The sequence below is a fragment of the Macaca thibetana genome, chromosome 1 (assembly GCF_024542745.1).
Source record: "Macaca thibetana thibetana isolate TM-01 chromosome 1, ASM2454274v1, whole genome shotgun sequence".
Lineage (NCBI taxonomy): Eukaryota > Metazoa > Chordata > Mammalia > Primates > Cercopithecidae > Macaca > Macaca thibetana.
In genome coordinates, this window is record NC_065578.1 from 2,509,430 (window position 1) to 2,533,347 (window position 23,918).

The 23,918-nt window shown below is 57.3% G+C and overlaps 1 protein-coding gene and 2 long non-coding RNA genes across 5 annotated transcripts in view; 1 reads left to right on the forward strand and 2 right to left on the reverse strand.

Moving 5' to 3' along the window:
• PRDM16 (PR/SET domain 16) overlaps positions 1 to 15,748 on the forward strand; it is a 368,708-nt gene extending 352,960 nt beyond the window's left edge. The window contains exons 13-18 of one of the 3 annotated variants that reach the window (XR_007728673.1): positions 5,310 to 5,479; positions 5,753 to 5,927; positions 10,475 to 10,711; positions 11,563 to 11,737; positions 13,214 to 13,622; positions 13,663 to 15,748. Coding sequence is in view for 2 of the 3 variants with exons in the window: in XM_050803184.1 (XP_050659141.1) it covers positions 5,310 to 5,479; positions 5,753 to 5,927; positions 10,475 to 10,711; positions 11,563 to 11,737; positions 13,214 to 13,348 (892 nt within the window). In the remaining variant the exon portion in view is untranslated. Of the gene's footprint in view, positions 1 to 5,309; positions 5,480 to 5,752; positions 5,928 to 10,474; positions 10,712 to 11,562; positions 11,738 to 13,213 lie in introns of all 3 variants that reach the window. The other 2 variants (XM_050803184.1, XM_050803301.1) reach the window with 2 other exon arrangements.
• On the reverse strand, positions 10,348 to 13,092 carry LOC126962454 (uncharacterized). Its single transcript, XR_007728694.1, has 4 exons — positions 12,506 to 13,092; positions 11,996 to 12,157; positions 11,352 to 11,645; positions 10,348 to 10,565 (listed from the first exon to the last, which is right to left on the reverse strand). It is a non-coding gene; the product is annotated as an uncharacterized LOC126962454 (long non-coding RNA).
• Positions 15,749 to 19,712: 3,964 nt separating the features above from the next.
• Positions 19,713 to 22,453, reverse strand: LOC126943750 (uncharacterized). Its single transcript, XR_007721841.1, has 3 exons — positions 22,090 to 22,453; positions 21,171 to 21,240; positions 19,713 to 19,779 (listed from the first exon to the last, which is right to left on the reverse strand). It is a non-coding gene; the product is annotated as an uncharacterized LOC126943750 (long non-coding RNA).
• Positions 22,454 to 23,918: the final 1,465 nt, after the last annotated feature.

Genomic DNA, 23,918 nt, shown 5'->3' on the forward strand with positions numbered 1-23,918 from the left:
TCGGGCTGACGCAGCCCCACGCAAGCAGGAGGAAGCGGGCTTCTCATGGGTTGCCTAGAGCGATCGGGTAATCAAACCAGATGACATTGGAAGCCTCTTCCGTTTAGGTCCTTGCCTCAAATGACCTGAAATCATTCAGAATGTGTTTCAAAGCCCTGAGGTAGGGAACGTAGAGCCTTTGGTGCACCAAATACATTTCCTGGAGGTAACTTGGCCCCTAGCTTCTCCTGGCCTCGAGGTCTTTGAGTGAAGTGGGAAGGTGAGATTCAGTTAATGTCACTCTTATTTCTTAAAAATAAAAATAAAGCATGTAGGTTTTGTGGGATTTGGGTTGGAGAAGCATAAACATTGAAATGGGAATGGGGAAGGGGGCTGCTCCTTGGTCTTCATCCTGACGGCTGGCCTGGAGGTCTCTCTGGGACGATGCCCAGTGGAGCCTGGAGTCACACCCTGGATGCGAGCCTGCTCGGGCTGCCCAGGACTCCTGCCGGGACCTGAGATTCCCGCCTCAGGGCTGCTGGCTCCCTGGTCTGCCGTGTGCTTCCGTCATCCCCCCAGGCTCAGTCCTGCCTTCTGTGTGAAGCTGGAGCGTGCAAGGGAGCCATAGTTGTGCTTCCATCGGGGGCTGCCGGTGGCCCATGCCTGTCCTTTCCTTTTTAGTTTTATTTTTACTGCTGGGTTTCAAAATACCTTCTTTCTTCCTCTTCCCTCCCTTTTACAGTCACCAAAAGCAGTTCCCCCTGTAGTGGTTGCAGGAGACCCCACTGGATCCCAGGAAGGATGCTGCTGCCCAGGGCTCAGGGGCTCGGGGGCCCTGGCCACCTCCCCTTGACCTGCCCATGCTCTGTTGTCCCCCTGCCGATGGCTTCCCTGGGAGTGCGGCAGGCACTGTCACAGCAAGGTCCTCTCCTTTCCGCAGTGTGCTGGGGCCAGGCTACCCTGCACGTTCTCCTTCCTTTTGGAGCTCACAGGCGTGTTATTTTACACAGTGAGGCCATCAATTTCACCGGCCGCTTGTCAGCTTATTTACAACGCAGACCCCAGCTGCTCGGAGAACTCTGCTCCCTTGCAGCCCTGGGCTCACGGCTCCCCTAAATTTCAAATGGACTTCTCTCTCTGGGCCATTTATTTAGATTAGAAGCAAGAGAGGGCCACGTTCAGGGCTCTCCGCAACCAAATGGAACGCACAGCCCCGTCCGTGGCTCTCCCCAGCCCCAGAACTTCACACAAGGGACTTGCTCTCCACCAGTTTCATGAACAAGCTTCTTTTCCAATCCCGTTTCTCACCTCGGATCCCCAGCTGCGGGGTTTACACAGGAGCCATTAGGTGGAGTTTCTGCAAAGGTCGCTGCATTTCCAAAGAAACCAGGAACTGAATGAGCTGTGTGTGAGCACACATTCAGACAGACAAGCAGACACACTGGCAGGCAGACAGGCAGGCGGACAGACAGGCAGACGGACAGACAGGCAGACGGACAGGCAAACAGGCAAAAAGCAGACAGACAGACTGGTAGGTGGACAGATAGCCAGGGCGGACAGGCAGGAAGACAGACAGGCAGATAGACAGGCAGACAGACAGACAGACAGGCGGACAGACAGGCAGACAGACAGACAGACAGACAGACAGGCAGACAGGCGGACAGACAGGCAGACAGACAGACAGACAGACAGGCAGACAGACAGGCAGGTGGACAGACAGGCAGGCGGACAGACAGACAGGCAAACAGGCAGGAAGGCAGACAGACAGACAGGCGGACAGACAGGCAGACAGACAGGCAGGCAAACAGGCAAAAAGCAGACAGACAGACCGGTAGGTGGACAGATAGGTAGGGCGGACAGGCAGGAAGACAGGCAGACAGACAGGCAGGTGGACAGACAGGCAAGTGGACAGACAGACAGGCAAACAGGCAGGAAGGCAGACAGACAGACAGGTAGGCAGACAGACAGGAAAACAGACAGACAGGAAGGCAGACAGGCAGGCAGGCAAACAGGCAGGAAGGCAGACAGACAGAGTGGACAGGCAGGAAGGCAGACAGGCAGAGTGGACAGGCAGGAAGGCAGACAGACAGGCAGATGGACAGACAGATGAACAGACAGGCAGGCAGACAGACAGGCAGACAGACAGGCAGACTGGCAGGCAGGCAGACAATCAGGCAGGCAGACAGACTGGGCTGCGTCCACATGCCAGAGGGGCACATGGCCCCAGCTGGGTGGGAAGCCTCTGGCTGGGCAGGGCCTGAATTTGCATCTGGGCTGGAGACGCAGGGTCCAGTGTGTCCTTTCTCGGCAGTCTGTCAGCCTCAAAAGCTGGGCGGTCCCAGGGCCGGGCACCACCGTTCCAGTCTAAGGATGTATCAGGGTGGGGGATGTGAGAAAATGCATTCGGGGGTGTAAAATCCCTCCTTTCCCGGAGATTGTGTGGGACATGTCGGGTAGGGGGGCACCCAAGCATCTCCACCCCAGCTGCCGAAAGGGCTCCATCCTCAACCTTACTCTTGTGTGAGTTCACAGGCCGAGTAACACAAAACTGCAGCGCCGCCCAGGGCAGGCTTTGTGGATGGCCAGTACAAGCCAGGGCGCTGCCTGTCACTGGGCTGCGGGAGGAGAGGCTGGGACCTGGGTACCCGGAGGCAGCTCAGCTGACCTGGGGAGGAGCAGGGGCTCCCAGAGAAGCCCACAGGCCGGGCCCCTGGGTTCAGGGGCAGAGAAGGTTGAGGGTCACTTCGGGGGAGCTTGGGGACTTCCATCACAAATGGTTCTTTGCTTGTCTCCCGTGGAAGAGGCCAGAGTGAGCCTGACCTCTGGCAACAGTTGGAAGATTCGGGAACTGAGTGGATGAAGCCTCAGGGCAGCGCCAGGGGCGAAGTGGGTGGGACGTGGAAATGCCATGGCCAGGTGTGGGAGAGGAGGGCCCTTCTCCCGGGACTGCCTCCGTTCTCTAGGGGACCCATTATCAGACTTCCTAGGTTCTACCAGGCAGCTTGGGGAGCGGGGGAGACTCGCAGGCTCTGAGATTCCAAGGACAGTTTCTCACGGCCACAGCCCCTCCGTGTGGGGAATGCTGAGCTCCTGGGCCCGGAAGGTGCGGGACTGCAGCTTCCTGCCTCGGGGAGGCCCCTGCGGGTGTGTTGATGGCGGTCAGACTCCCTCGCCAGGCTTTTGTGATAGCAAACACCAGTCCAGGCCCCTCCTGTACAGGGCAGCACCGCGCCGAGAAGGCTGAACCACACCCCCTCCCGGTCTGGTAGGCCAGGACTCCCGAGTGTCGCCAGGCACATCCCCATCCATGTGACAAGGGCACATGACCCGTATGCTGCACTGGAGAGGGCTACCAGCACCGGTCGGGGCGGGGTGGGGCCTCTCCGAGTCCTGTCCTCTGTGGGAATGAAGGCCACTGTGCTTAAAACAGCCACGCCCCCTTTGGGTGAACAAACCCTGCCCAGTCCTGGTGCCTCCACAGAGGCTCCCACAGAGGCCCTGGCCTGGTCTCTGGCTGCTGCCAAGCCCCCCCTGCCAGAATCCTGCCACATCGGATGGACTTTCTGTGTGCTGTGCCGTGGACATCATGGAGCTTGTTTTGTTTTCAAAATATGAAAATGCACGATCATATAAACAGAATGTTCAAGTGTGTGTGTGTGCCTCTGGGATCAGATAAGCACCCCTGTGGGCGTTCTGATAGCCAAGAGCACACACAAATGTGCACACACAGGCGGGGCACACATGCACACGCCAAGCACACACGTGCAACTGAAAACCAAGCAGTCAGGGTTCCCTTCACCGTCGCCCAGCCCAGCCGGGTGTCAGTAAGCCAGCCCTGCCCGCCCCGGGTACCCCCCAGGGAGGAGGCTGTGTCTTCACAGAGGCAGCGCATGTGCGTCTGCAGAGCTCGTGGGGTTCCTCCTTAGCTCATGCCCAGCTCCCCCTCTCCGTTTCAGGCGTGATTTTCTTGCTGCTCAATGCACGTGTTGCTCAGGCCCCCTAACTCTCAGCCCCGCTCTCCAAAATGAGAGCGAACAACCCTCCCTTTTCCTGCCTGCGGGGTCACCACGTGTGGCTGTGGAGGTCACTCCCAGTGCCAGGGCCCCACGCTGAGGGGGAACCTCCACACACAGCCCTCCTCGATCGCTCGTTGTGATGACTTTCCAGCAGCAAAAGGCCTTGCTCTGCTAAGCTCAGGGTGTTAGAGTCCTGCTCTGCCTGATGCCGTGGAGGCCAGATGGAGGAAGGGGGTCTCATCCCAACTTTCCCGTGTGCGTGGTGCAGGCTGGCCGCAGCCCTGCCCACCCTGGGGGAGTAAAGATAAGCCGAGCCCGGAGCTGGTAGTGCTCAAAGGGGCCAGTGTGATCTTTGTGTCCTTAATAGAGGAGGCAGCCAACAGGTAGCAGCCTCCAGGGCAGCCCCCAAGCCCTCCATGAATGGATCGGCAAACTGAGGCTCCAAGTGAGGTGGGGCCTGCCCAGGGGCCCCCAGCCACCTCGAGGGCTGGAGGCGGAAGGTCACAGGGAGCTGGTCTGGGTGCTGGTCTGTGGAAACCTCCACCTGGGAGACTGGCCCTGCCGTGCGTCTTTCCATGGAGCAAGGCCGCCCTCCGGAGGCTGCAAGGAGCACGTCGTCCCCGGCGGCCCACCTGCCGGCCGCGGGGCCTGGGGACCAGGGAGAACCAGACAACAGAGGGCGGGAGACGCTGGAAGGTCGGGGGCACCGCCTGCCCAGGGGACGTGGGACACTCTCCGGGGGGATCCACCACCCACAGAACAGTAGAAGAATGAACCCCTGCTTTTTTTTTTTTTTTTTTTTTTTTTTTGAGACAGAGTGTCTTTCTGTCACCCAGGCTGGAGTGCAGTGGCGCGATCTCTGCTCACTGCAAGCTCCGCCTCCCGGGGTCACACCATTCTCCTGCCTCAGCCTCCCGAGTAGCCGGGACTACAGGCACCCGCCACCACGCCCGGCTAATTTTTTGTATTTTTAGTAGAGACAGGGTTTCACCGTGTTAGCCAGGATGGTCTTGATCTCCTGACCTTGTGATCCGCCCACCTCAGCCTCCCAAAGTGCTGGGATTACAGGCGTGAGCCACTGTGCCCGGCCCTTGAACCCCTACTTCTTGAAGTCAGGGCTGTTTCTAGGGACAGCTTCCCCAGGACGCCTTTGGCTCTCCAGCTGGGATATCCAGCAGCCTCCGGGACACGGCGGGGCAAAGCTGTGCACGGGGCGCAGGGCAGGGACACAAGTTCCCTTCCCCCCACCCTCTGTGGCCCGGCCTGCCAGGCAGAGCCAGAGCCTGCGCTGAGGAGCGCGTGTGCCTCTTCCAGGTGTAAGTACTGCGACCGCTCCTTCAGCATCTCTTCGAACCTCCAGCGGCACGTCCGGAACATCCACAACAAGGAGAAGCCCTTCAAATGCCACCTGTGCAACCGCTGCTTCGGGCAGCAGACCAACCTGGACCGGCACCTCAAGAAGCACGAGCACGAGAACGCACCAGGTGGGCCACCCACAAGGTCAGGCCCCACAGAGGGGGAGGGGAAGAGGAGGGGAGGGGGCACCGGGCAGGGAAGAGGGCCACAGATGATACCTCAGGAAGCCAACAGGTACCCCTCAAACCGTAGTCATTCAAGAGAACCCAGAGCTCTCCAGTGTCCCTAAGAAACCTGCCTCCCTAAGAGCACCCCAAGTGTGCACTGTTCGCAGCTGGTTTGCCCCATGGAGGGAGGGGATCACCAAGAGGCCACTGCCTGACACTCTCTCCCCTCCGCAGTGAGCCAGCACCCTGGGGTCCTCACGAACCACCTGGGGACCAGCGCCTCCTCTCCCACCTCAGAGTCGGACAACCACGCACTTTTAGATGAGAAAGAAGACTCTTATTTCTCAGAAATCAGAAACTTTATTGCCAATAGTGAGATGAACCAAGCATCAACGCGAACAGAGAAACGGTAAGAAAACTATCTCGGGCTGGGTAAGGTGTGGACCCGGCCAACAGCCCTGCATGGCCACCCTCAGAGGACCCCAGCACCAGCCCCTGGCACATCCAGAAAGGCACAGTGGGGGCCTCACCACAGAGGGTGAGGCCCCCAGGCTCTGGGAACCTGGGGAAGCTGTGCTGTCTGCCTCAGTTCCTCCACCTGGAGAGTCATGAGAGTAAGCACCCCTGGGCTTACTGACCTCACTATTAACAGATATGTGCGCAAAACACTAGCCAGGTGACCAAGCCGGCCACAAGTTCAGCTGTGCCTCTGAAACTCGAGGACATTTTGATTTAATCTGAGGCACTAAAAGTTTCCAAACCAAAATGCTTCACCTTGAAATACACACATGCACACACATACACATGTGTACACGTGTGTAATACACATGCACGCACACACGTGCACATACGTATATGCCCCGTGTACATGTACACATTCACATGCACATATGCACACAGAGATGCATGTGTGTATACATATGTATACATATGCAGGTGCATGCAGGTGCCCAAATAAGGCATGCACGTACACACATGCACACACATGTGTGCATAACATGTGCATGCGTAAACATATCTGCATAGATCTACACACATGCATGTGCACACATGCAAGTACATGCACATGGACAGTGTGTGCACATACACGTGTGACAGTCATGTGCATACACATAGAGACACATGTACATGCATGTGCACATGTGTATATAAACACACAGAGCAGCAGAACAAGGGGGGAATTCAGATCCAAGAATATTGGCACGTGCTCTGTGCAGCCTGGGTTATCAGGGCTCCATGTGCCCCACTTACTCTGGGGGAGCCTTCAGACACCCTAGCAGAGCTGCTTCCTGTGTAAAAGCTAAAGCCAGGCCAGCTGGCAGAGAACCGAAGATGTTCCAAACTCTAAGAGGCCTGAGGGGGTGATCCCCTGATTCTACAGAAGGGAAAACGAGGCCCACGGAAGTGAGGTGCATTGCTCAGGCCCAGAACCTGGAGCCAGAGCCCACGCTCTTATCGCACTGGCCATGGGTGGTCTAAGGCTGTGTACCTGCAGGGCCCAGCTCACTCCCTACCACCTCCAGCAGGTGAGGAATAATCCCCCTGAAACCCGGGCTCCCTAAGAGTCCATCTGCTCCTCCAGGGCAGGGCTGCGTCTTCCTGTCATTGCTTCTAGGAGAGTGGGGGTACCTGGAAAGAGGCGTCCAAGCAATAAACACAGGAGGCAGTTGGACACTGGCTCTGGCAAAGCCACGTTCCAAGTCTGCCCCTCCTAGGTAGGTGAGCTCGCCTGTAGGGCCCTCAGCATCTTCTTCCATCAGAGCCCAGGTCAGGGGGAGAAGCTGGCCATGGGCCATGGTCCCAAAAGCCTCACCTCCACCCTGCTGCAACCCCACCTGCTCTGCAGCCCCAAGGTTGTCCCTGCATTCCCCGCTGGGCTCCAGGAACAACGGCCTGAAGGGAACTCAGCTCTGGCCATGCTGAGACAGCTGCACGGGAGCTGTTCGTGTTCCCTGCAGCTGTGTGTCAGACCCATAAGTGCCATGGGCCAGGCCTTACCTACGCCCCACAGCCCTGTCCTCAGGCACGATCCCCTAAACTGCAGCTCCCAGAGCAAGACCAGGTGAGGAACGGGCGAGGATTCTTCGATGGCATCCTTGCCAGGGTGAGCCCAGGAGCAGGAGTGTGTGCAGAGGCTGAACCACCTGGAAGACAGCAAGGCCCCCGTGCCCCAAGCTAGGGTGGCAGCCCGGCCATACTGCAGAAGCCCCACCAGGACAGAGGGCTGTCTCCAGGAGAAAGACGTGTGGCTGGGCCTCCCCATCGCCTTTGCCAAGGCCCACCATGCCCTGCTCCTCACAGCCCTGGGGATGGGGACAAGGGAGGCTCTCAACACCTCAGAACATATGGGCACAGCTGGCCACAGACCCAGGCCTTCGGAAGGCCCGTCCTGCAGAGGCAAAGTCCCCAGGTCCAACTGGCCTCGTCCTGAGAGCCCCCACGTCACTGTCGAAAATGAGAATAGGGCAAGATGGACATAGGCAGCCAGTCCCTGGGGTGGCGGGGCGTTCCCTGGGCCTCCTGCGGAACCAGCTCCTGTCCTTTGCCGTCAGAAAGGATCCATGCCTGTCGGGCATCCTGGTCCTGCCGCCCCGCGAACCCCTGAGTTGAATTATGTCCCTCAACATTCCCAGGTGGAAGTCCCAGCCCCCAGCATTTCAGAATGGGACTCTTCAGAGATAAGGTCTTTAAGGAGGGATTAAGCAGAGGCCACACTGGAGTAGAGTGGGCCCCAATCCAGCGGCACTGACAGTCTTGAAAAAAGGGAGAACTTGGAGAAAAACACATGGAGGAGAAGGCCAAGGAAAAACGGAGACGGAGGTCGGGGTGATGCGCCTCCCAGCCAAGAGTCACCTAAGAGGGCCAAGGGTCACCAAGGATGGCCAAGGGTCACCAAGGAGGGCCAAGGGTCGCCAAGGATGGCCAAGGGTCGCCAAGGATGGCCAAGGGTCACCAAGGATGGCCAAGGGTCGCCAAGGATGGCCAAGGAGGGCCAAGGGTCACCTAGGAGAGCCAAAGAAGGCCAAGGGTCACCAAGGATGGCCAAGGAGGGCCAAGGGTCACCTAGGAGAGGCAAAGAAGGCCAAGGGTTGCCAAGGATGGCCAAGGAGGGCCAGCAGCAGCAGGAGCTGGAGAGAGGCCAGGGACAGATTCTCCCCCAGAGTCTCAGAAGGAACCCGGCCTGCCCTCGCCTGGATCTTGGACTTCTGGCCTCAGAGCTATAAAGGCATCCACGGCTGCTGCTTCAGGCCCCCATACTGTGGGGTTTGGTTTGGGCAGCTCTGGGAAACTGACTGTCCTCCCTGTTGGAGCCGAACCAGCCACCAGGCCCTGTTCTGTGTCCGAGCCGGACACTCCACTCCCCAACACTGGAAAGCAAATACTCTGTGCACAGGGGGTGTGCAGCAGACATAAAGAGGGCAAAGCCCCTGCCCCCAGCTGGCGGGGATTCCATGCAAACCCACGTGGGGCCACCAGATGGATCTCACGGCACATGCCCATGTGATAAGCTTGGGCTCTCACCCTGCGCCATCTCGTCCTGTCCTCGGAGTGGACAGGAAGGCACCCATGTGATGAGCCTGGGCTCTCATCCTGCGCCATCTCATCCCGTCCTCAGAGTGGACAGGGAGGGGCATGTCCTCGGGTCATCGAGAGGGCACAGGCCCCAAAGACAACCCCACCCAAGGGCACCTCACCAACAACCAGGGTGAGAACCAGGACCCAGATCCCAGCAGCTCCATGGCTGAGGAGATGGATGTGTATACAAGACGCTCCCAGCACCCAACATAGGCGACCAGGACCGAGGAACTGTCCTCAAGCCCTGAAGCCTGCTGAGTTCTGTCCATCCTGGAAGGCAGAAAGACAAGAGATAGAGACGTGGCATCTGTGGAGAGCCAGGGGATTACGGCCTCCCCAAGCCCAGTTCCTGTGCACACAGGCGAGTCTGAGACATGGAAGTCAGTCACTGGGAGACGTTGTCACTTTCTTGCTTGGATGCCAAGAGCAGGACTCCTGCATCTCCCCTGCACTGTGGGTACCTCCCAGGGCGGCGGGGGGCAGTGCCCCCAGGCAGAGTGAGGACAAGAAAGAGTGGCCCTGGGGCTCTGGGCGTGGGCAGTCCAAGAACTGCGTGCCCTGCCCTTTGCTTGGGCCCGTCTACCAGCATGTCCAGCACCTGCCTGGGGGCCCTCGGCTCCCCTGGGGCCCAGCCCACCCAAGACACAGCTCTTGGCCATGAACATGAAGACGAGCCAAACTCTAGTGGCTCTTCCTGAAAGAAATGAGAACGCTCAGCCACGCCCATGCACACTTTGTTCTTTTTTTAATACTGAGGAACCGGAGTGGAGGGGTCCTGCCAGGCTGCAGTGACCCTGGGGGAAGTCAGGAGAGCCCTGGGCTGCAGGAGAGTCCCCTCAGGCTCTGAAGCAAGCTTGTCCTGGTGCTGTCAGACTGCTGACAACAGGCTTTGGGCCCTCACTCTCCAGATCCCAGAGAGCCCTCCGGGGCTCCCGGCTCTCGGGCCAGTGCTCACGTCCTCAAGTTGTCAGCCTGAAATCCTTCCCCCCGAAGTCTGCCCTGAGGGTGCCTCTCGTGCAGTGCGCAGTCCCCGCACCAGTGCAGGACCAGCTTCCCCACAGGACTGCCCACCTCTTCCTCCCCAACACCGCCTGGCCCTGGTGCCCTCACGGCCACAACAGCCGCCTGCCGCTGGGCCTTGCCCCGTCCCCACCACCCTGAGCACTCGTCCTCCTCTCCTGGGACCGCCCCAAGGCCTCCATGCCTCTCACTCTGCAGACTCAGTGGCTGGGCCCGGGGACCGGTGGGAGCTCCCTCAGGAAGGGGGCTGAGGGTCGTTGGGGGAGGCAGTGGGGGCAGAGCCGAGTCACCAGCCTTTGGGGGTCCATGGCAAGGAGAGAGACGCCTGAACTTGGCCAATCTCCTCCTGTGTCATTTCAGGCCGGAGATGCAGGACGTGGACGGCAGCTCCCAGTGTCCAGGCCTAGCCAGCGAGAAGCAGGAGGACGTGGAGGAGGAGGATGACGATGACCTGGAGGAGGACGACGAGGACAGCCTGGCCGGGAAGTCGCAGGACGACACGGTGTCCCCCGCACCCGAACCCCAGGCCACCTATGAGGACGAGGAGGACGAGGAAGCACCCACCTCCCTGGCCGTGGGCTTCGACCACACCCGAAGGTGGGGGCAGCCGTGTGCTCCTGGACGGGGCAAGGGGGGAACGTGGGCGTCCATCGGGAGGGGGACCTCCCTCTTCAACCACTTGTGAGCCTATCCCAGGCTCAGCCCCTACTCCAGCACAGCCACCTCGGGGCTCCTACACACAGGCCAGGGCAAGGCTGAGCCACGGGCAACAGGGTCAGGGGCTCTCAGCCCCCCACCCACCCCCAGGGGCCCTGGAGGCTGGAAGCAGAGTGTGGAGGGGAAGGCATTTCCCTGCACTGAGCAGACATGGAGGCCCCCAGCCCTGCAGCAGAGCTGCCCGTCAGCCTGGGACAGCGTGTGCAGCCCCTAGAGGGCCGTGGGCACAGGGGCCAAGCACCCACTATTCTGTGCCAGCCAGAGCCACTTCCCCATGTCCTCAGTGTTCGCCGCCAGTATCAGGCTTGGGCGACACTGCCAGCATTCCCAGATCCCCAGGAGGCCCTTCGGAGGCGGTGCTTCCTCCCCAGCCTGGATGCTGCCCCTGAGTCCCGGGAGAGGGAGCCCCGGGCCTCTCGGAGCTGCCTGGGGTCTTAGAGCATTGAAGCCTCCTTCTCCACCCTCCACTCGAAAGATCTGAGCCCCCTGCCTGCTGCCTGATGTGTGTGCACGCACTCACCCCCGCCCTGACCTCTGTCCGTCACTCTTCTGCATCCGTGTGGCTTCCCGTCCAGGTGTCTGTGTGTCCGTGTGTCTGTCTCCCTGTGCATGTGGCTGGCAGAGATGCAGTGGCGTGCATGCAGGCCCGGAGCAGGCCTTGCGGCATCAGAGAGGCGGCCAAGGCCAGGCTGCTAACAGCAGGCCCTCCCTCTCCCCGGTCATTGGTGCAGGTGTGCTGAGGACCATGAAGGCGGTCTGTTAGCTTTGGAGCCGATGCCGACTTTTGGGAAGGGGCTGGACCTCCGCAGAGCAGCTGAGGAAGCATTTGAAGTTAAAGATGTGCTTAATTCCACCTTAGATTCTGAGGCTTTAAAACATACACTGTGCAGGCAGGCTAAGAACCAGGTAGGTACCCACCAGAGCCCCGCCCCCACCCCACCTGGCCTCCTCAGCCAGGGGACAGCCAGCACTCACCTCCCGCCGTGGCCCTCCCAGGCCTGGGGAAGCTCTGATCACTACTAACGCCCCCGTGCTGCATCCTCCAGATAGGCCCCAGTGACCACCGCCCTCCCGCAAGCTGGGGTGCAGCAGGGAGGGGCTGAGAGCCGATGACCCTGGCGGGACCCTCACGAGGGAGCTCACTCGTGGACACGGGCAGCTCACCTTCCTGTGGTCCTCAGTGGGAAAGGTCTGTGAGCAGGTTTCTGGCCCGCCCAGCCGCCTTCGTCTCACTCCCTCTCTGAGCTGGGCCCCAGTGGCCTGCAGTCCGGATTTTTCCCACGGGAAGAGCTGTCCAGCCGGGCGGTCGCTGCTTCCCGGCTGGAGCTATGAGGTCAGCAAGGGCACCAGGGTTGGCCCCAGGTGCTTCTCAGCTTCTCTCCTTAGGGCAGGTGGCCCCAGGGCCCTGCCCACGTAGGGACTGGGGGTCTCATTCAGCTCTCTACAGCCCTCCCAGAGGAAACAGGTCCGCCCCAGGTCTCAGCAAAAGCCGTCTGCGTGTCTGTCTTTGTCTTTTTACTAATTCTGTCTGGAGTGTTAACTCGGGTGGGACAGCGTTGGGCTTCCCCACCTTCCTTGCCCTTAACCCGCACACGACGCTCCCCGAGTCCCATCCCCACCTGCCCTGTGCTGGGGGCAGAAGGATGTCCCATGAGCTAATGCCTGGAAACATACCTGCACTTCCTAAGAATCCCATCGGCCCAGAAATGCTGCACGTCCCTGTCCCAGAGGCAGCTCTTTAGTGTCCCCATGGTCACCAAAACAGGCATCCCCTGGCAGGGGTGGCTCTTGTTGACCCCCAGGGCCCTCCTAGACCAGACACGTGTCTGTAGTTTCTGCTGATCACCAAGTGGAGAAAACTTGGGGGGAAGGGGTGGGAAGGAGAGGAGGCTTTGAGGGGGAGGACCCCAAAGCAGCCAAGGGAACTGGTGTGCACAGGAGGCCCCGCACTGGCACCCCAGTGTCCTGGCATCACTCTGAGCAGCGGGTGGCCTTCCTCCCTCCCACTGTCACGGCTGCTCATGTCTTCCTCTTCCAGGCTGCGGAGAGAATCTGGGTCTCTTAGTCCCTTTTGCTCCCTCTTCCCACTGTGGACCAGGGCGAGGTTGAGCCAGGCCAGGGCTGCGGGAGGCTGGGAACAGACGAGGCTTGGCCCTGCCGTCCCGGGACGGTCTGTCCTGCCCGCACGCTCACCTGCCTGTGTGAAACAGCCCGCCCTGCCCATGCGCTGCCTGTCTGGGATGGCCCGCCCTGCGCACGCACTCACCTGCCTGTCTGGGATGGCCCGCCCTGCGCACGCGCTCACCTGCCTGTCTGGGATGGCCCGCCCTGCCCACATGCTCACCTGCCTGTCCTGTGTGTGTGTCATCCCCTCCCCGCCAGGCATATGCAATGATGCTGTCCCTTTCCGAAGACACTCCTCTCCACACCCCCTCCCAGGGCTCTTTGGACGCTTGGTTGAACATCGCTGGAGCCACGTCGGAGTCTGGAGCATTTCAGCCCATCAACCACCTCTGACGGGCTGGGCGGCCGGGGGCCGGCGGCCAGAGTGAGGGCACCAGCCGCGGAGGACCCCGTCCCTGCGTGTGGCCACTCCTCAGCATCCTCCCCACCCACCATGTTTCATTCCGACTTTTCCAGTGGAAACTCAGACCCCGAAAGTCCCTAAAGCAGCCGTAGAATCTCACAATCTCCAACGATTGGTCTTGAGAACACTGTTCAGTGATGGTCCTGCAGGCGGCCGTCCAGAGACAGCCAACGGAGCTGCCTAGCAGAATCAGCCAGTGGGCAGGTGGACGCTCCGCTGGGACACAGAATCAACCCGTGGACAGGTGGACGCTCCGCTGAGACACAGAATCCACCCGTGGACAGGTGGACGCTCCGCTGAGACAGAAGCTGGTGGCCACTGCTGGGTGCCTGCGTGGGGTCGCAGAAGGGAGTGGATAGACGGGTGTGCTCAAAAGAGAGAGATCAGTCAAATGATTTTTATAATGAAATGACAAGAATAACCCTTTTGGTAATCGTATTGACTACAGAGTCTATTTAAGCATGTGGTTTTAAAAATAGACAGTATTTTTTAAAAATCAAAAAATGACTTGCAAATTGTTTTTTAAAAGTAATTTTGCATTGCTTTGAAATTTGAGCTCGTTTGCAAACCCGAGTCTGCCTGGGAACCCGCACTGTGCCTGGGCGTGTTCTTTATACTGTAGATAACGGAGAAATTTTCTATCTCTGTCCCTATTTGTATACACCAAGGTGACGCTGGCTGCCCCGAGGCAGAACAAGAGGCATGGGACCACACCCGCGAGCCGTGCAGACTGCTGAGGAAGTCTTAGACAGGGTGCCCTGGGCTGCAGGCCTGCCCGAGGCTGGGATGGGGAGCATGCCTGCCATCATGTGACATGGAATTGGTGCCAGGGCCGCCACGTGGCCTTCAGAGGAATCCACAGGCCCCCACCTAAGACCCCTCAATTGTACGGGGAAGTCGAGGGCCCATGGCTTGAGTCCACCATGCAGAGATGTGGCCGGGCACCCACCTTCCTTCCCTCCTCTGTCCCTGCCTTGGCCACCCCACGCCGGAACCCACCGCCGTCTTCGGAAGGCAGGGCCTTGGCCATGTCCTGGGTCTCCCAACTCCCACCTGACCCCAGCCTCTCCGGTGTCCTCCACGTGGCTGCCCTGGGGAGCGATCCCAGCGGATGGCTCCGGGCCACCAAGCCGTACCTGTGCCTGAGACTCCGGATGGACGACACAGTCACCACGTCGCTCTTCCTGTGCGCTCTTGGTGAGACACAGCTTGAGAACAGAAGGGCGTCGGGGGAACCTGCCGCAAGCAGCAGAGACAGCACAACCCCCGGGGCCCGGCCGCCTCCCTCTCTCGGGATGCAACTTCTTCCCCACTCGGATGGGCTTTAAATTATTCCCATAGGGGCCAATTTCAAATAATAATTTTTTTCCCTGATGGAATTTACCTTAATCTGTATATAACTTGTAATTTTTTCTAATTCATTTCTTTTCTTATTTTATTTCCTCCTTAACAGTATTTTTGGCATTAGACATTCTTATTGTGAAGAAATAATGTTAATATAAGTATCTGGTGAAGGACCAAAACCGTGTAATAAGGTTGTGTGTCGTGTGGGAGTGGGGCGATTTTTTATGTGCCAAATACCCCCGTCCCCCCCATGAATCCTGCTGTCCCTGCTGCCGTTTACCAGACAATCATATGTTTTTGTTAAATTTGCGTTTCAGTTGCATTTGCATTTAAGACAAGTGTTCTATTTATTTCTTGTATTGTTTGGAAGAAAAAATCATGATAGTGTCCCAACAAGAAGAGAAAAAAAACGCCCACGTTGCCCTTAAAAAAAAAAAAAGAGCGTAAATACAAACAGGAGTGGTGCAAGCCACCTTGGTGTGGGTTTGTGTCACGCGTGGACATCTCAAGCTGTCCCCAGCGGTGACAGGAGATGTCCTGGCTGCTCCAGGCCAAAAGACAATCGTCTCTGTGGGTGCCAGGCGGTCCAGGCTTGCACTGAAGACTTGCCATGGGGAGGTTCCTGCAGGAGGCTCCACCTGATGTATCACAGTGAAAGGGACCCCTCCCACGCCAGATCTGCACGGCGTGACGAGACGAGACCCACCTGTGCGTGCGCTGGGGCCACGTGCGGCCTGGGTGGCCCCCCGGGGCAGCGGGGGAGCTGCCTGCAGAAGAGCCAGCTGGTGTGTCGGGAAGGATTCAGGATCTGCAAACACAACCGTTCAGGCCTCCTTATGCGTTTCCACAACATCCCCTGGGTCAGACCCACCAGGTACCGCATAGGAATTTCCAGTTTTCCTTGATCTAGATGGGATTCTTGTAAAAATTCAACCTCGGACATAAACACCCCATTTCTGTAAACCCAAATTATATGATTTCTTCTGTGAAAGAGTAAGGTGTGTGCTTTTTTTTTTTTTTTTTTTTGCAATACGGCCCCATCTCTCTGAAGTGGGACGTTCGGACGGATGGAGCCCTCAGCGCGTCTTTTCGGCAGAAGCAGAACCGATGAGGGCCACCCTTACCGTTGCTCTCCGGATCTCCCTGTCCCATCCCGCCGTTTTCAGCTGTCTTCCCAAGCATCCTGTCTTCTCTCGGCGCTCTTTCCTTCCACCCTTCCCAAGAGTCCTGGTTGCACGTTTTAAGTCACATATTTTTGTCCCCCTGAAAATGATAGCAAGCCCAGTTTCTCCTGAGCATCCAGCCCCCAGGTCCCAGCACTTGGCATTTTCAGGAGGCCCTGTTCTTACTGCCCCTGACAAAGACAGCACTTATTTCCTGGGCTGGTGCACCCCAAAACATGGCGCCGACACTTAGCGTGGCCCCAGGCCCCAGCGAGCCTTGCCCTCCCAGCTTTGCTCCGCCCAGCAGTGTTGGTGCCCAGAGATGACATGGGCCAGGGAGCCCGGCCCAGGTGTGAGAATTCAGAGATTCTGGCCTTCAACTGTCACCACACTATAAGGGGCCCATGTCGCTGTGTGGCATGGACAGGGACGCGACAAGGCAACTGGCTGTGTCTGTGGCCAGGTGGCCAGGGTCAGGGCTGCAAGCCAGGGGTCCAGGGCCCCTCCGTTCAGCCTAAATGCTGCCCCAATGCTAACTCCTTGGATTGTCAACCCCCATCCCCCAAACGGAAATTCCGAAGGAGGCCTCCTCGCACCTGCCCTCTGCTGCTCCTCAGAACCCAACCCCCAGCGAGCCGACGTCCCCACCAGTTCCTGCTCTCATCCCCAGGTTGGGCCCATGGGGTTGCTCCTCTGTGGGCCCGGCAGACCCTTCATGAGGGGGACCCAAGATGTCACTGACTCCAACCCAGAGGAGCGAGCCCCTGCACCCTGCATGGGGCCCTGGGGTGTGGAGCAGTGGCTGGGATGGGCATGGCGTGGCCTGAGAGACTACCCAGCTGGAGAGGCCTTCCTTTACAAGGCCATGCTTGCAGCTGTCCCATCCAGACCCCGACTGGCCAAGACCTCCACATCCCCAGAGTCCAGCCCTGGAAATTCCAAGGGCCCTGGTGTCCTCTGCCTTCCCCGCTTCCCCGTGAGCGTCTGCAAAGCACTTGCCTGAATACATATCACGTATTTTAGACTCGAAGCCTCGAAGCACTGGATTGTGGTCCCCTGCTCCTCTGTCCCGTCCCCCTGCCCAAGTGACTGAAACCTACTGAGCTATATTCACTGTGCTGTCCTAGGGGAGGGAGAGGAGAGCTCGCCCCTGCACTGCAGCCTTGGGGGGGAGGGCAAGGCTCCCCTCCCAGCCAGGGATGCCAGGACGTAGCTGCTCCTGGTCAGTGGAGGTCAGCCGGGTATCAAAAGCCATGAAACTGTGTCTCTGTAGCAATGAGTGATACTGTGACGAAAACATTCTTGCGTTCTTCTGAGAAGAGCTCCTCAGCTCCTTCCATTCCATACTTGTGTTTGTTTTGTTCTTCTCTGTCACTGGTTCATATCACCACTTTTGGAAAAAAAACTACATAAATAAATAAAAGGCAGCTTGAGTTTCCAAACGTGCGATTCACTCGTGAACAAAAGTCATTCTAACAATTGCCTTTGGCGTCACGTGCATTGCCACTTCTCTTTCAGCACAAGGGATGCTGAGCCCTGGTGTCAGAATCGTAATTTAAAGCGTGTGTGTATACGGACTTTGTCCCTTAAGGTCTATATAAAGAATCCTCGCAGAATCACAGACCTGTGCCGCCCGCCACCTTTTGCCATTGTTACATGATAGATTTGGTTTTGTTTTGTTTTGTTTTGTTTTTTCTTTTAGAACTGTACAGTGTTGAAAAAGAAATCAAATGTAAATGTCCGGTTTTCATATAATGTTTAAAAAGACCATTGAGGAGGAGGCTGGCGCTCGCCCCACGTCCCCCTTGATTGTAAATTGCTTCTGTTTATAAGTAAACTGTGCATGACTCCTGCGTAGCGGTCATTATCGTGTCTGTTGGTGAAATTTTTATTAAAAGGAAAATTCTGTAGATGCACTTATTGAATATGTGATTAGGATCTACGTCCGAGACTAGGAGTCCTGAACTGCCGACGCAAAAGAGGCACAGTTCCCAATTAATACGGAAATCGCTGTGGGAGAAGAATGAAATGAGACATGAAGTGTAGGAAATCATGAAAAGAACAACTTTGCAAATTTCATTCTGATGCTTGTGATAAAGACAAATGTACTTGTGTAGAGACATTTCCTTAAGAGAAGGCCTAGGAGAAGCTGATTTTGAGGTTAATGCTGTAGAATAGGACTGTATACCAAATGTAATCTTTCCAATGCTCCAATGAATTTATACATGAGATTGATATGCAATAAATCTGTGTGCTTTTCTAAGCCTCGGTGCCCGCGAGCTTCATTGAGGGAGAGGCCCCAGGCTTGTGGAAGGGAGAGGAGGCGCAAGCCAGGACTTGGCCGAGGTCCAGGCTCCCTGGCCTTGACTGAGGAGTCCCGGGGCCAGGCCTTGATGCCCTTGGAGCGTTGTTCCCTCCATCTTCCAGGGCAGACTCCTGGCTATTCCCATTTTCCAGAAAAGAATAAGCTCAGGAAGGCATCAACTCTCTGGACAGCCCTGCAGTGAGCACGGTGACCTCCAGGTGTGTCCCTCCGCCAAGCATGATGGCCTATAGATGCAGCAGCCTCCAGGCATGTCCCCCAGCTGTGCCTGCCTCCAGGTGCACAGGACCCAGGGCCTACCCCACAGGCCTTGCCCCGAGGCCTCCGGGGGACGCAGCATTCCTTGCTGGAGGTGCTGGGGGAACCGATCTTCCACGGCAACATTCCCCAGGCTTTTTAGCACCTGGTTTCATGGCAGACAGGTTTTCCACAGACCAGGGGATGGATGGCTTGGGGCTGATTCAAGTGCATTACATATATCATCCACTGTATTCCCATTATTATTACATTAGAGTATATAATGAAATAATTCTACAACTCACCATAGTGTAGAATCCGTGGGAGTCCTGAGCTTGTTTTCCTGCAGCTAGATGGTCCTATCTAAGGGTGATGGGAGACAGTGACTGATCATCAGGCATTAGATTCTCATGAGGAGCGAGCAGCCTAGATCCCTCACGCACAGTTCACAATAGGGCTCACGCTCCCATGAGAATCTCACGCTGCCGCTGATCTGACAGGATGTGGAGCGCAGACAATGATGCGGACGATGGGGAGTGGCTGTAAACACAGAGGAAGCTGGGTTCGCTCAACCACTTCTCCCCCCATGCTGTGCGGCCTGGGTCCTAACAGGCCAAGAACTGGTCCTGGCCCATGGCCTGGGGTCTGGGAACCTCTGTTCTAGGCCGGTCCTCAACCCACCCCTTCCTAAGGGTGGCCCTCCCCATGTCAGCCCTCCCTGAAAGCTGTGTCCACCAGCACCTCACACAGCCTGACACTGTCCTGACAAGGGACAGCCACATGGGGTGGGGGGTGGGAAGCAGAGGCCCTGGGGCTGGAGAAGACCCAGTTTCCTCAGGGGCTTCTCTGGCATTCCTTCCTGGGGCCCTCCTGCCTCCGGGAGAGGCTCCATCCCCCACCCCGATTCTGCTCTGACCCCGACCCAGAAGCCTAGGGTGGGTAAACCTCAAAGGGGAATGTCCAGCCAGGCCGAGTCCAGCCTCCCCAGCCAGGATTGCCCCAAACAGTCTCACCCACATAGGTCCCCACTGGCTCCCTGCAGACACAGAGGTGAACTGATGTGCCCCAGGCAACCTGGCTTCCCACCCAGGGCCTCTGAATGCCTCCTGGGCTCCGTTCTGCCAGGCTCTGGAGTTGTGCCCTACACCTCTCCCCTCCCTCACCCCCGAGTGTCTGGAACACAGGCCTGGCTGGGGTTCCGGGAAGGTGGGCAGTCATTACCCACACGCCTTGCTTCGGAGTCAACACCGCGGGCCTTCGACCATCTCCCAGCAGCATCTTCTTCCAAGGGCCCCTGTTTGAGAGTGGCCCAGGCTGATTATAAAACTGACATTTATGATGCCAGACACCTGCTCACATCAGCCACCACCACAGCTACCGCCTTGGCCGTGCCTATGGGAACCTCTCACCTGCCTGAGACCTCACAGACCCTCCTGCCTACAGCCTCCCCTCCCCACTCCCTGAAGCTCCCTACCCCCACCCCTCCATGCCACCCTCCTCAGCCACTCCAGTCCCCAGGGAGCAGCCCCGAACTCCCAGGACCTATAATACCACCAGCAAGAGATCCTCCCCACCCGCCAGACCACACGGGAGGGGGCTCGGCAGCGCCTCTTCCACACGCCAAGAGCCCTGGGCTGCCCGTCTGACACCCCCGTATCTATCCCTTCGCATTTGTGGAAGGAGAGGCAGCTGTAGGCAGGGAACTAGCTCAGCTTCCTCCAGCACAGCTGAAGTGCTCAGGGATTCTAAGCCTCCCCGTAGACTGGCACCTTGAGACCCCAGGTCATGCAGGGCACCCCTTAGCCTCTGTCCACTGAGTCCAAAAATACCACATGCACTGGATTTGGGGCTGTGAGGACTCCTGGGGGCTCCCTGATTCATCTCTCGGCCCCCAAAGCCTGGCTTGGGGCCCATGCCTGGGAGAAGGCTGCTTGCTTGAATGAATGACGGGATGAGTGAATCAGTGGCTTGCTGTGAGGGCCATTACTCAGCATGGATTCTGGGATCACCAGGGCCTCCCAAGTCCACCGAGCGGCCAGAGAAGGCTCTAATGTAGGTAAAGGGAAGCGGGGGGGGGGGGGGGCCGGGGTCCTCAACGGCAGCTCCTGGTGGCAGCCAAACGGGCACACGCAGAGGCTGATCTCAGAACAAGATCCCAGACCCGAGTCTGGGGTGTTGAGCATTTTTATGTTCTTAACAACACCACGTGAAGTGTTTACACAGTGCTGGACTAGCTGGGGCAATGCCTTTCAATATTTCAAGGTTCCTTCCCTTCCCGATGTGATTCACGAAGCGGCGGTGAGATCTTAAGCCTCCTCAGTCAGATGTGGGCTTGGCCCCGGGAGCCTGAGGCCCAGAGACAGCCTGGAAGGCTTCTCTCTGGGAAACACGTTTCCGCTCTCAGAGGACAAATTATGTGAATCACAGAACTGATGGATGGCCCTGATCCCAAAAGTCACTCACAGCAATCGAATGACAGTACACAACCTCCGCATAATGGCCCTTCCCTGGAGCTGGCCACGCTGGGCCTCCACGAGTGAAAGCCCTTCCCATCTTTGTCCAGCCTGGCAAACTTTCTCCTCATTAGCCCTGGAGGGGAGAGGAAAAATCTATGGAATAAGGGAGCTATCTGATAATGGCCCTATTGTCAGGGCGACCCCAGAGGGAGAGAGAACAGAGACTCACAGAATATTGCTGACAAGTGGACTTTGTCTTCCTGCGGCCGGTTCCTCGCATAAAAGACGGAGGAAAAAGGCTCCATTTTGGAAACAGGGAAAAATCAACAGGAGAAAAAAAAATGTGTCAATGAGGAATCTGTTTTCTGGGAAAAGAGATGCTTTTTAATTCCCCTTCAGATTCATTTTGGGCCAAGTGAGCTTGTCAGTTATTTGCAGAGAAGCTATTTTGAGAAGCATTAACCTTAATTCTCATGGCAGCAAAAGCCTCCCAAAAATCAAAATGTGTCCTCATTCAGGGTAAAATGGCCAGAACGAGGGTGGCTTTTGTACAGACAGAGGTGCCCAGAGAAAGGTGTCCCGCAGCATAAGTTGCTCAAGGGGGACTCTGGGATAGAGGCAGCCACCAGCCCTGAGCCTGGCTGCCATCCCTGCTGGTGGAAGGGGTCCGGGCTCTCCACGGCGGGACAATGTCTCCCACAAGCCTTGGTCCTCATTCAGGACAGGGAAACCGGATGGAATTCACGCCCCCAGTTCCAGGGAATAAGAGAAAGAAATTCTGAGATGACAAGCAGAGCCCAGGCCTGACGCGAACCCCAAAGAGGCGCTGAGGCCCACCCAAGAGCCCGAGGGAGGGAGCTGGCTCTTCCTCTGTCCCGCGTTGGGGTATGTGGTCCTGGATTCCTGAGCCCATCAGGCTACCTGGAGGCTCCAGGAAGCCAGAGAGGCAAGGACAGAGCAGGGTCCAGCTTTAAGACGCAGTGAATAGCAGGCACTCATCCATGTAAGATCTGTGCACCAGCGCCCACAGCAGCCTTGTCATCACAGCTCCAACCCAGAAAGGGCCCAAACGTCCACCCACTGGTGCCTGCAGGGACTATGCAAAGGAACAAAGACCTCCCAAATGAGAACAGGCAGAGGCCACTTACTCAGAGCTTGCTGTAGCAAGAGAGCCGGCCGCCATGGCCTGCCTGGCAGAGCCTCCAAGGCAGGCAAGGGGCTGGGAAGCTTCAGAGTGGAGATGGGAAGGCTCCAGGTGAGCCCCGATGGAGGCTGTTGGCCTGGGGAGCTGGAGGCGGCTGACCAGAAGCAGGTGTCCTTCGGGATTAGGGAGGGGGCCTGTGAAGAGTTGGAATATGAACTGAAGTGGGGACAAAACTTAGGGAGGCCGTCAGTTGCCAATCAAGTGTTGGCCATTTGGGGGCCAGCTGTGGCAGACGTTAGTGCTTTTCATTGCTGCAGCCTGTGAGTGCTGTTTTTTTAAATAAAATTTCATTATTAAAGCAGTTTTAGTTCACAATAAAACCAATCAGAAGGTGCAGAGATGGCCATGTGCTCCCAGCCCCCACACATACACAGCCTCCCCCATTATCACCGTCCCCCATCTCAGCAGATGAGCCTGCATCCACACGTCCTCACCCACAGTCCCCGTCAGGGTTCATTCTTGGAGTACATTCTATGGGTTTTGACCAACGTGGACTGGCGCGGATTCCCCACATCAGTGTCATACAGCTGGGTTTCACCGCCCCAAAAATCCTCTGGGCTCTGCCTCTTCATCCCTCCCTCCCTGCAACCCAGGCAACCCGACCTTTTTATTCTCCACAGCGTTGCCCTGGCCAGAATGTCATGTCGTTGGAATCACACAGTGTGTATGCAGCCTTTTCAGACTGGCCTCTTTCACGTAGAAATATCCATTTAAGATGCTTTCAGGTATTTTCTTTTCCTTTTCTTTTTCTGAGACAGAGTCTCTCTCTGTGGCCCAGGCTGGAGTGCAGTGGCGTAATCTCGGCTCACTGCAGCCTCTGCTTCCCGGGTTCCAGTAATTCTCCTGCCTCAGCCTCCTGGGTAGCTGGGATTACAGGCACGCTCCACCCCGCCTGGCTAATTTTTGTATTTTTAGTAGAGATGGGGTTTCACCATGTTGATCAGGCTGGTCTCGAACTCCCGACCTCAGGTGATCCTCCCACCTCGGCCTCCCAAAGTGCTGGGATTACAGGTGTGAGCCACTGCACCCGGCCTCCTTCATGTCTTTTCATGGGTTGATCACTCATGTCTTTTAGCGCTGAATGATATTGCACTGTCTGGATGGACCACAGTTTATTTAACCACTCACCTACTGAAGGACATGGTGCCAGCTTCCAAGTTTCGGAAGCCACTATAAAGGTTTTTGTTTGGATACGTTTCCAACCCCTTTGGGTGAAAAGGACTATGGTTTCTGTGTCCTACGATGAAAGTGTGTTTACATTTGTAAGAAAACACCAAAGTCTTCCAGAATGGCTGTACCGTTTTGCATTCCCATCAGTCACGAAGGAGGGCTCCTGTTGCTCCACATCCTCACCAGCACGTGGCATCCCCTGTGTTCTGGATTCGGGCCGTTCTAACAGGCGTGTACCAGCAACGCACTGGGGCTTCAATTTGCAGCCGCCTAACGATGCCATGTGGAGTGTCTCCCCACTGCTTCAGATCTTCTGCACATCTTCTCTGTGAGGGGTCTGTTCAGGTGGGCACTTTCTTATTGCTGAGTGTGCTCTAGTCCTGCACATGGTCTGGCCTTTGGTCCACTTCGCCTCTGAAAACAGTGATGCCTCCATTGGAAGGAAGACTGCTCGGCAATGATGGGACAGCCGCTGGTGCGGGCCTCAAAGCCACACGGCTGAATCTCTAAGCCAGTGTGCCAGTGAAGGGAGCCATGGGCTGGAGAGTTCTGTGCAACCGATGTCTGGAAAAGGCAAAGCTACGGGATGGGGCACAGATCCAC